Here is a 12,124-nt window from a genome sequence, read left to right on the forward strand (position 1 = left end):
CAACTATTGTAGGTATATTCATCTGAGGCTTTTGGAAAGCTTCAATTCCATTTCATCAAATGTACTTTGTGCTCAATTAATGATTAAAATCATTTTATTACACAGAAATTTGCAAACATTACGAATGCAGAGAATCCAAAACCTTTATTTGGATATAGCATAACCACAAGTACAACTACAAAGATAGAACAACGTTACATGGAACGAGAAGCAAAAACAAGAAAACAACTCCAAACGCATGACCTTATAACTCTTGCCTTTTCCATATCATTAGCCTCACCTTTTCCATATCATTAGCCTCACCATTCCAACAACCCTAAGAAACAACTCTTGCCTTCTTGTGATCACGACATCCGCAAGAACAACTCCCACTACAAACCCACTTCCAATTCCAGCCAAAACAAATTTCAAATCAAATTCAACCATTCCAGTTGAGCCTGAACCATTATCTTCTTCAGTTGAAGGTGGCCGTTGAGGGGCCTCTCCGCATTTGTTTGGTAATGGATCTCCACACAATCCAAGATTTCCCTCATATGAAGTGCTATTCAAGGAAGTAAGTTGGGTACCTTGCGGTATAGGACCTGTGAGATTGTTGTGAGACACATCAAAGGTCCCAAGGAATGTAAGCTGCGTTAGTTGTTGGGGGATCTGCCCTGAGAGCTTGTTTCGTGAAAGGTCCAACGATTCAAGCTTCCTTAAGTTACCCAACGATGATGGAATTGAACCAGTGAGAATGTTGTTGGAAATATTGAGTGAGCGAAGCTCTGTAAGGTTCCCAATGAACTCTGGAATCTTCCCTTCAAATTTGTTGCTTGAGAAATCAATGGCTGCAAGGCCTTCTTGAATCTTTGAATAGTACAACTCCAGACCCTTAATTGCTATTGTGATTGAGAGAGGAACACTCCGTGTAACATAAACAGTAGTGACAACATAGCGTACTTCTGCCTGCATGTATGTTGACATGTTTACAATAATATTTGGAAACAAAGGTGGAATCGCACCTGTGAAATTGTTGTAAGACAAATCAAGAATGCGTAACTTGGGGAAGTCAATATTCGTTCTAGTGTGTCCTATCACACCATTAAACCCATTATGGCGCATTGCCAAAAGTTTTAACTCTGGAAGAGTCCCCAGCCAAATGGGAAAAACATCACTGAATTGATTGTTTGACAGAACCAGATACTCAAGCATCACACAATTTGCCAGTGCCCTCGGTAATTGCCCCTGCAATTGGTTATGACTAACATCAATCATCCTCAAATTGCTTCTGTTGTTGAATGATTGAGGCATCATTCCATGAAAAGAGTTGCTTCCAAGAAGTAAAAGCATTAGACCATCACTAAAGTTTCCAAGACATTGAGGAAGCGTGCCACTCAAGTTATTTTTCGACACATCAAGGTACAAAAGAGAATTCATATTGCAAAGCAATGGTGAAATTTCTCCAGTAAATTTGTTGTTAGTGGCTCCATATTCTAGCAAGGATGGTGGAGGGATTGGTAGTGGTCCACGAAAACTGTTGTTTGAAAGCCTCAAGCAGCGCATGTTAACCCAGGGTATGACAACTGGAAGTTCACCCGAAAGGAAGTTATCAGTAATGTCCACTAATGTCAGAGTTTCCTTGCTTATGTTCCACAGCCAGTTTGGCACTTCGCCATGGATGTTGTTTCCTCGCATTTCCAACCGTTCTAACTTTGTCTGATTTCTTAAGAAATATGGGAACTCTTTTAAATTGCATGAATGCAAATACAGAATCCTGAACTGTGGAACAGTTGCATCCATAATATTTGGAAATCGTTCAGTAACAAATTCCAAATTGTTACTAGCCAATCCGAGTTCTTTGAGATTTTGTAGCTTCTGAAACATTTGGAACTCCACTACACCGCTCAGGCTGTTGTTACCTAGATAAAGGACCTTGAGATTGGTGAGATTGGAAAATAAGGCGGGAACTGAACCATTCAAATGATTGTCAGCAAAATTTAGTTCAACTAGTTTGCTAAAGTTACCAAGCCATGATGGAATTGGACCAGTTAGAGAATTGCTAAAAACCAAAAACTTATTCAATTGGGTAAGGTTTGCCAAAGAATTAGGAATTGGACCTCCAAATCTGTTTGCTGAAATGTCCAGATAAGTGAGCTGTCTAAGATTGCCAAGTGCAGATGGAACCAAAAAGTTTGAAAAATTGCATTGATACACATCCAACTCTTGCAATGAATTAAGCTTTTCAATTGATGAAGGTATTGTTCCAAAAAACCCAGTAGAAGCAACTCTCAGTTCGATGAGGGGACTACTTTGATTAAATTCAGGAAAATATCCAACGAGATTTTGGTTGTATCTCACACTAAGAACTTTTAAGTTCTGTAAATTAAAAATTTTCACTGGAAATTCGCCAAACAAATCACAATTCCTGAGGCAAAGGGATGTTAAAAACGATAAATTTGTCAAGGAAACGGGTATGATCGATGATATGTTAATGTAACTAAGACTAAGAGTTTCTAGACTAGTTAAATTTTGAACCAGACTTCTCAAATCAGATGGTTGAAGTTTCAACAATCGCGGAGGATCATAAGAAGGAGATGTTTCAATTTCAAGAACATTGCAACACAGATTAAGGTATGTCAACTTGGACAAGTGTGAGACTTCAGACGGGACTTGACCAGAAAAGAAAGAGCCAGAGAGGTCAAGATGAGTGAGGCTTGGAAAATTTCTTATGCTAGATGGAATTTGAGAGTAACTGAAATTATTGTAAGAGAGGCTTAACCTTTGAAGATGCACCAGGCTGAAGAGGCTACTATTGGCGTTCAAAGAGCCGTAGAGATAACTGCTGCTAAGATGAAGGCCAATAACATGACCCGTTATCTCGTCACACTCCACGCCGTCCCACGAGCAACAACTGCTATTTCCTGCTCCAGCTGGTTTCCATGATGAAACCTTTGAAGCAGATTTGTTAGTAATAATAAAGCTCTCCTTGAACTGCAGCAAGGCAGAGCTCTCCTCGGCATGGCAAGATAGCTGCTGCAAAGAGTCTACAAAGTTTGCAACCACAAGATGAAACAACAACAGAACTAGTAGTTTCGGGAGCATGCGAATCGACAGGTGAATCCCCATAATGTTTTGATATGTTTTGGTTGCACATCTATGAAAGTTAAAGCTAGAGAGCTATCTATTTATAGACTGGCCTGATCAAATGGTTGAGCAATAGCGTACACGTGTCAAGTAACAATTTAATATTCTTTGACATTTTGCTCAATATTGAAGTGATGGGATATGGACGGGCATGAGGTGGCTAAAGTAGATAATTCTTTGACATTTAGCCAGTATGGCATTACGGTTCTCTTCAGGTTGCCCCATAGAATGTGGAGCGATGATTTTGTTTCTTAATTTGTTTTAGTCTAATAATTTCTATGAACTCTTTAGTAGTTTGATGTGCTTTGTTTTATTGGCTTTTTACTTTGGCTTTCAATACATATTTTTCGTTTCTGTCGTTGCTCTGTAAAACTTTATTGCATGGTTAAGTACATGTATTTCTTGTTGGTGATTCATGGATTTTAAGCATTTTTTGGGTTGTGCGTATTCTCTCCAAATCAATTCAACTTCTTGTTGCGTTTGGTCACTGGAGAAGTTGTATTCATATTTGGCACCTTAGTTGCTTTGTATTTGTATTTTTTTTTATCTTATTAATAAAATACTATCGCTCTTTTGTCAAAAAAATTCACGATGTAATTAATATTAAGGTTTAATGAAATTTTACATAATCTGTTAAATTGGTAATGTGGCAAGCAAAAAAGCGGTCTCTGCTCTGTATAGCTTCAACTTGGATTCAACATAGATGATGCAGCACCGCCCAGCCCTTTGCATTTGGAGCGGTCGTTATTAAACCAGTGCAAGATTTTAATACTCAGTTTATATACAGTTCTTACTCGAGCATTGCCCTTGTATTTCCAATGTTCAAAAATATTATTTCTTTGCCCTCTTAAGCTAAATAACCTTCTATGAAAGTGAAAGAGCTATCTATATCCAACATTACATTGGCGTCCTTATTGATGTTAAACTGCAGGAGAAGCGAAAACCTTCGTAGCAAATCTTCTCTCTCTTCATTCACAAGTCACCACTAGCATCTGTTAACTACAGGACCAAAAGACGAAAGGCATAAACCATAACTAATCTAGAAATCCCTTCACCAATAGCCACACACTCAGAAAATTGATGGATATATTAAACCCAACAAATTAATATATCAGTCTCTGAGTTGATTCAATTGAACAATTTATGCTGCAAGGTCATGCAGTCTTCAGTCTTCTTTCCTCCAAGCAACGTCAACAAGGTATTGATATGTTCAAATGCTGACCAAATATTTTTGTAGAGAATGAATCTGTCACATGCCGTCGCGCTTCTATGCCCATTCTCTGCGCAATCTGCGGGTCTTGGATAAGTTTGGCCATAGCCAATCACAAAGAAATCATGTTTCACCGTTCTTAACTGTCTCTAGGGCCCCCACTGTTGCACAAAATGACTGGTTTATAAGCTGCCATAACCACACAACACAAATTATCAAAACCCCTCTGTACTTCGAAGAGAGATTTCCACAAATGAAACCAAAGCAATGACCTTGTGTATTTTAAAGTCTGCATTGACCTTCGTCCTCAAGCGAAGATCTTCTTATACTGAATTTTCTTTTTTGATTTTTAAGGCAGCTGATATGCGATATCAGCGCATCTTCCATGTCAATCAAAGTCCAAGTTCCAAGTTGTTTTCTTGTTTAAAATTTTTCAAAGGAATGTGGAAGCTAGTCATTCTTTCCAAGTTGTTCGCCCCACATGAAGGCAACTACATAAAAAAAAATATCACGTATCACTGACAAGCAGCAATCGTTCACAAAGAAGTCTTTTCTACACAAATGGCACAATATAAAATTTAGAAGGATTAATTATTGATATGGCCCTTGAAACTCAATTTGAATCTCACTTTGCTATTTAAAACTCAATTTGTCACACTTTACCCCTTGAAACTCAATTCTCCGTCTCACTTTGTCCATATTCATTAACTCCATAAAAAGTAACATAGCATTGAGTTGTGAAGAGTAAAATGTTGAAATTGATAACAGTCAAACCATATGTTGATGCCCTATTCATGTTATAAAAATATTTTCTATTAATTCATATTAGACTAGATAAAATAACTTTCATGTATTAAGAAATCAAGGGTCACAAATTTCAAATTCCCAAAAATAATCAGTGAGAAATCATAGCAAAAAACACCAAAAAGATGCACAAGACGCATTGGATGAATATGTTAAAGCCAAGATATGGAATCACAGTCCCCTTCAATTCTCTGCAAATTCTAATTCAAAGTCTCAAAAGAGAAGCTTTTTCTGCCATCTTGGGCCAAAACTGGGCCAACATTTGGAATGTGAAAGTAAACACCCGAGTTCGATATGATCCAACCCATTTCAGTTTCGGACTAAAACGGGTCGTCGTCGTCTTTCTCCAGTTCTCTACTTCTCACACAGAAGAGTCTGTAAAAGGAAGAAGAGGAGCAATGAGTGGAGAAGAATTAGCTAGCACCCCACCGCCAAAGCTCCTCCGTCTGCTTTATTTTGTCGGCGCTGGCTGTAAGTCATGAATTTTCATTTCAATTTTAAGTCTTCTTCTTCTCCCTTTTTAAATGGTTGGCTGATTTTAAATTCTGGGTAGTTATTTGCACTGTTGGAATCAACAAATGGCTTGAGCTTCAGCGCAAGTCAATTTTACAACAGCTGCAGCAGCAACAACAGCTCCCTGAAAATGCCGCAAATGCCCTTGAGTGATCTCCAGGTTTAAGGCAAATTTTCAAATTTTGTCATGGAATTTGGCAAGTAAGCTTGATCTTTGGCTTCATTTTGAGTTTGTAAGTGCTGCTCCAGCTGAACTCGTGTTAGACTGAGCTTTGGTAGTTTGGTTGTTAAATGATGTGGAAAATGGTGCAAAAATTCATGCCTTTCAATCTGTTTGAATATTCGAAATACCTATGTGTGCAAATTTCTTTGGCTTCATTTTGAGTTTGATCAAATTGCTAATCTGAGTATTCAGCGTACAAATTTGAATGGTAATGGGGATTGTCTAGATTTCGATTTTGTATACATTTGTGCTTCTTTTGTGACATTTTCTCTCTAGTTTATAGTTTGATTCGGGCAGTATACAACATTCTTGAGGATGACTCAAATAGCGAGATTATTGATATTGAGTAAGAAGGTGAGATTGTTGATATTGAGTAAGAAGGTGAGATTATTGGTGTGTGTGTGTATGTGCGCGCATGCAGTGGGGGTTTCTATTGTGAGTACCGAAGAGCTTTCTCATCTTAGAATATGTATGTCTATTGAAGCTGTGGATTCTAATCCAAATCGAGGCGAATTTGTCATATGTGAATAATGCTAGGTAAGAGTTCAGGCAGTCTTTATCTAAGATGCTTTGGCATAAGATGGCTTGGGGTTCCCCATAGAAATACAATAGAATGCATGCTTCTATTTATTCACTTTGGATAGTCATGCATTGCACTATTTTATTTGTTGGTTATCAGAACAACCTACACTTGAAGATTGTAATTATATGTTAATGGACCTTGTATTTGTGCAGATGCTACATTAAACCATCTTCAACTATAAACAAGCATGTTTTTTAAGTTATTAATGAAATTGGAACTTAGTGCCAGTATGACAATAGGCGATATGTATGTGATTTGTAGGGCGGTGAGAGTCAGTAGTTTTCTACTGTTATGTCATGGATTTTGCAGCATGCTCCCTTTCAACTATCCTCGGATGCTTATGCATAATAAATTGGAGGTTCTAACTTCTAACTTCACATAATGTAGTCTAAACCATGAGGCAATCACTTCACTGAGTTCTGCAACCCTCACATAATGCAGGTGATATGTAATGCTAGTTTTCTTCAAAGTTTTCACTCAGTTTCTAAATAAACATGTCAAAATGAGTTTCATGATAACGGAGTTTGTAAAAATTAGGGGGATGTCTATAACTGCTTTGAGATAGTTCTATCAATAGTGATTGTTTGAGTCTGACAGTCTGTTGGGTACATATAGTTCTCTGTTGCGGCTAGATGGCTGGATGCAGTTTTTCATTTGAAAGCCTTGATGGACTTTTGGAGCTGAAGCTTTCATGTTTGTTTTTGCCTAGGTACATTCTTTTGTCGACCTATATCAAATAAAGGTCATTGATTGAGCAGAATCATATCTGAAAAGAATAGCAGTACAAAAATAGGTATGTGAAAAGAAAAAAGAAAAATTAGTGTTTAGTAATTAGCATGTGCTACATTACCTACTTTTGTTTTAGATAAGGTGGATGAGTTTTAAATTTTATTTTGTTAAAGACCAATTTGTAAGCCCATGTGCTAAAAGCATGATTAATATAAGAGTTACATTTACATTTTTGCCATTTTCTGATATTTTATTTCCACTGTGATACTAAAATTAGCGATCGGCAAGGACTAGATGAGCATCGGCATCGCAACCATAGCGATCAACCTAGCGCCGAACCTTCAGGTGGCGCTCTTCAAAGCGACGTCGCACGGCGAGCAAGAAGCACGTACAGGAGATCATCATCGTCGCGAGCCGAGTATTGGCGCCTGTTTCAAAGGAGGTTTTTGTATTGAATCTGGGCTCCTTTTGGACTCTTCTCGATTGCAGTCCTGGTTTTGTTAGCCTTTCACCATAATCAGCATGAAGATCGGGTCGAACAGCCTATACTAGTATGATTGCTTTATTATGTGTTAATTGATTTAGTTTGTCCTTGAATTGGTTACCTGTGTGTTTCTTCAACATTTTAATTTGATATTGGTTGATAGGAATTTGATGTGTTTGCAGTCTGTTGTTTGGATTATTTGAGGTTTTCGTCAGTGAAATTTCTGATCAAATATGGAAATACACAATTGGGTTTTTATTATTTTGTTTAGACATTTGTATGAGTGGTTTCAGATATTTCCGATGAATCTCTAGTTAGTTATTTATAGGGATATGCGTGTTCCTTCATTACTATATAACCTTGTCGAAAGACCCTATGATATAAATAGACTATCAATAACCAAGCAGAAGCATGCAGTAATCACGTGGTTGTGATATTATACATTAGCCTGTAGATGTTATATCTAGAATTTAGGGGTCACTATAGGATTGCTTCAGAGTATCTAGCGTGCTTGTGAAGGCCTACACTCCTAGTCAAGCCTGGAGTTGTTATTTGGGGAAGAAAATGAAGCTTATGTAGAATAAATAGCAGTAAACTATTATGCTGTTATCTGATTTAGTATCAGATGACTCTTTTAAAGCAAACTTGTCTGACACACGTGCGAATCAAAACCCTGGATGGATGTTCAAATTTCCTTTATTATTACAAAATATTAGTGCTTAGTTAGTTGTGTGTGACATATGTCAAGATATTATAGAGATGTCAAAATGAAGTAACAAGATTGTCCATGATGACCTATAGCTTGTAGACTGAGAAACATCAGGTCCAAAGAAATTGGGTGATCACTGTGTAAAACTTTGTGTTTAACCTGGTATCTCGAGAGCTGAAAGGAATTTAGTTTAACTGGAGGATAATACAATCTTCTTATCTCTGGTTTTTATTTCTAATTCCGTGTAGTTGCTTCTGGGGTGCATTGCCCTCCCCACCCCAGTTCACAAAAGAAAAATAGACAGTTTTGGTCTCTAGAATTCGATGATGAAAATTTTCCTCTTAGGCAGTCAATGTTAGCCTTGGAAGTTCGCATAACTGCTTTTTGAATGCTGGGTATGATAGTTTTTGCCTTTTTAATACTGATATTATAGTAATCTTAAACTGCCATTCTGTTGTACATTGTCTACCTGTCTATTCGTTTGTTTTCAATTAGTTTTTCGGCAATCAAGTATCCATTTATACATGATTGTCTGCTTTCTTGTTATTTTTTGTTTTGGCAGGAGAACCTTTTATTAATGGTGAAGCAGTACCATATGATCCCAAGTACCATGAGGAATGGATAAGAAACAATAGCCGAGCAAACGAGAGAAACAGACGCAATGACAGACCTCGAAATTATGGCAGATCAAGGAACTTTGATAGGAGGAGGGAAAATATGCAGAACCGAGATTTTCAGAATAGGGGTCAGCCTCCTATGCCTAATCAAGCTGGGCAAAATCCTGGGCCTAACATGCCTGGACCTGCCAACAACATGAGGACTCCCAACAATATGGGGCCCCCGCCCCCCAACGCGGGTCCAATGCCTCCCCATAACAACATGGGTCCAAACTACAGTAATGTGCAGCAGCCAAACAACTGGAGTGGTGGGCAGCCCAACAACAATAGCAATCAGATACCTCATGATTATAATCAGATGCCGCCACCACCACCTAACTACAATCAGATGCCCCCTAACAACATGGGAGGTGTACCGCCAAACAACATGAGAGGGGTGCCACCAAACAACATGGGAGGAGTGTCCCCACCACCAAATAACATGGGAGGAGTGTCCCCACCGCCTAATGCAGGATGGGGGGGGTCCTGGGCAGTTCCAAGATAACTACATGCCAGGCAGGGACGATGGAGGCATCCCCGGTGCAAACTGTTACTGAGCTTGAGGCTACGTCACGATGAGTCTTGTAGGCATGCTGTAGATAAGCAAGGAGGCTGCTCTAGATGGGCTGTAGGTTTTTTATGTCACCGTTCTGTAATGATATTTTGTTTGGCTTATTGCTGGGTGCGAACCTGGTTGCCTTTTTATCTGAATATGATTACACTTTCAGGGTCGTATCTGATTGGATTAATCGTATCTTTGCTTTGCTACTTGGTACTAGTCATGTCATGTCGTGTCATGTAGTGCACATATTTGCAAAAAGCAGAAGACTGTTTAATGAAACCACCATGATCGAGCAATGCTATCTTATTTTTCATCGATTCCTAATCAATTGAACAATCTAAACAAAACCCAAAAAGCAATTATGTGTATAATTTTTTCTCTCGGTGCTTGTGCTTGGCTTAGTAACTTAAATACAGGAACAATGGTGAATACAAGCCAATTCACTTCATCATTAGTTCATTCATCCCATTCAACAATACAAACAAAACCCACAAAGCAATTATACAAAGAAATTATTCCGTCTGAGTCTGAGTGCTTCTGCTTGCAGCTTGCTTTAGTAACTTAAAGACAAGAACGAGTGATCAGAACCCATTTCAGTTCATCACCAATTCATCCAATTTCACATCCCAATCAAACCCAAATTAAGATCGATTATTTAGAAGCAAGATTAGTGGCAGACATGCCCATATATCTCAGGCCATGTCACTCTCAAGCAAGGTTAGTGAAAAATATTCATCCGATGAGCATCTTTTTAGTGTTTTTTGCTGTGATTTCTCACTGATTATTTTTGGGAAGCTCTCCTAGTTGAAATTTGTGACCCTTGATTTCAACAATTTACAAGGTTCTTTGCCCTCATCTTTGATGAATTTCACAAACCTTGTAGAACTACACTTGGGTTCCAATCCAACAACTTGGAAGGAGATATCTGCATGCTTCATTTTTCCAGACTTAGTCAATAACTTTACTGGTACGTTTCCAATAAGCATTTACTCATGTAGGTCCCTAAAAGCAATTCAATTGACTTCAAGTCATCTAGGGGGGCAAATACAACCTCAGATTCTTTCATTGAAATACTTGTCCTCCCTCTCAATTGGTGGCAATAGATTGACCAATGTCAGAGGAGCAATGAAAATGCTAATGCGTTGCTTTCAGAACCCTTTATAACTGCATCGCTTTCAAGCTACCTATAAGAAAATCAAAAATTAGATGCAACTTTCACAGAACTGCCTTTTAGCTTGCAGCTTGCTCGAAATTACAGAATTGCTATCTTCCACTACAAATGCAACATCCGCATGCCAACATCCAAACACCCGCCTCCCAGAATCGTTCTTCACAACTCAACACAATTCACTTGTTCCTGGTTGGGGCTCATTGATTGCTATCAATATATTCAGCAAGTAGTTGTTAACTTGTGCCCACTCAGAGGGTTGAACATTATTGCTCTAACAAGATATTATAGTAGTTGCCTTCTTGTGGGGCAAACAACTTGGAAAGAATGACTATCCACCAATTTTGAATTTTCTTAGAAGAATAATCAACAAGAAAACAACTTTGAACATGAATAGGACGTCAATGTATAATGTTGGATCAGGCTTGACTGACACTGTCACTCTCAGGCCATATCTATCAGGCAAGAAAAATCGCACCATGTATCTTCCAAATTCCACGAAAAATTGTCATCATATTGAAAGAAAACACCAATGAGGGAAAACACGTCAAACAACGTTTGCATCCACATCTGAAAACGCATTAACTACATCCATGAGATTTTTAAAAAAATCATGACACATCCTATACAGCTTATAACTCGACCAGCATGGAAATATCTCTTCAACGTATAGAAGGGGTTTCAAGAATTTGTATTGTATGGTTATGGTTGTTTGCTAATTTCCTACTTTTAGTACTTTAAAGGCCTTGTGGACTTTAAATTAAGTAGGTCAAGTCCACTCCTAGTGGCATTAGTGGGAATATCTTTTAGGGTAAACTGCCGAAATGCCTCCTGAACTTGTACCTAATTATCAATTTACCTCATGACCTTTTTTTAAAAGTGAATTAAGGGCTCAAATTAAAATTTATTATCAATTCTCCCCTGCCGTCTAAATAAATAACGTTTCATCCAATAATCCGTCAAATCATTAAAAAAAATATTTTTTTAAAAAAAAAAAGAGAAAAGAAAAATACCATGGACCCCTCCCCCCATGCGGTTTTCTTCTCCACCCCATTCCCCCATGACCACCGATCCTTCACTCCAGATTAATCCCCCCACCTCCCTTCCTTCATTTTTTTTCCCCCAGACCATTCACCCGTTCTCATTCAAACCGGATTCAACCATGACTACCACCCCTCAAAGAACCTAGAACCCATAGACCTACCCCCATCCCCCATCACCAGGGACGGACCCAGGAATTTTATGTCGTAGGGTTATAGTGTAAAAGTTCAAATTTTTTTTTTTAAAGATTAAAAAATAACATTGAAAATAAAACTACAGTACATTCATTCATAATTCATGTAAAAAACAACATTACAAA

At 38.2% G+C, this 12,124-nt stretch overlaps 2 protein-coding genes and 1 long non-coding RNA gene across 4 annotated transcripts; 2 read left to right on the forward strand and 1 right to left on the reverse strand.

The window, feature by feature from the left end:
* Window positions 1–276: 276 nt before the first annotated feature.
* LOC117625328 (receptor-like protein 6) lies at window positions 277–3,105 on the reverse strand. Its single transcript, XM_034356905.1, has one exon. The coding sequence runs from the start codon at window positions 3,103–3,105 to the stop codon at window positions 277–279; it is 2,829 nt and encodes a 942-aa protein (XP_034212796.1).
* A 2,147-nt stretch (window positions 3,106–5,252) lies between these two features.
* LOC117626656 lies at window positions 5,253–6,028 on the forward strand. The gene is made up of 2 exons (XM_034358446.1): window positions 5,253–5,608; window positions 5,691–6,028. Exons 1-2 carry the CDS (start codon window positions 5,263–5,265, stop codon window positions 5,801–5,803), a joined length of 459 nt encoding a protein of 152 aa, XP_034214337.1. The 5' UTR covers window positions 5,253–5,262; the 3' UTR covers window positions 5,804–6,028.
* A 226-nt stretch (window positions 6,029–6,254) lies between these two features.
* LOC117626657 lies at window positions 6,255–9,802 on the forward strand. Of its 2 annotated transcripts, none has more exons than XR_004585603.1 (5): window positions 6,255–6,410; window positions 6,718–6,897; window positions 7,072–7,165; window positions 7,463–7,736; window positions 8,941–9,802. It is a non-coding gene; the product is annotated as an uncharacterized LOC117626657 (long non-coding RNA). The 2 variants fall into 2 exon arrangements; XR_004585604.1 differs by having other exon boundaries at window positions 6,844–6,897.
* Window positions 9,803–12,124: the final 2,322 nt, after the last annotated feature.

Source organism: Prunus dulcis, chromosome 4 (assembly GCF_902201215.1).
Source record: "Prunus dulcis chromosome 4, ALMONDv2, whole genome shotgun sequence".
NCBI lineage: Eukaryota > Viridiplantae > Streptophyta > Magnoliopsida > Rosales > Rosaceae > Prunus > Prunus dulcis.

Bases quoted from the DNA above. Each gene is read 5' to 3' on its own strand.
- LOC117625328 (XM_034356905.1), bottom strand. From the start codon at position 3,105: ATGGGGATTCACCTGTCGATTCGCATGCTCCCGAAACTACTAGTTCTG.
- LOC117626656 (XM_034358446.1), top strand. From the start codon at position 5,263: ATGCACAAGACGCATTGGATGAATATGTTAAAGCCAAGATATGGAATC. The intron at 5,609-5,690 runs GTAAGTCATGAA...AATTCTGGGTAG, and splicing joins TTATTTTGTCGGCGCTGGCT to TTATTTGCACTGTTGGAATC.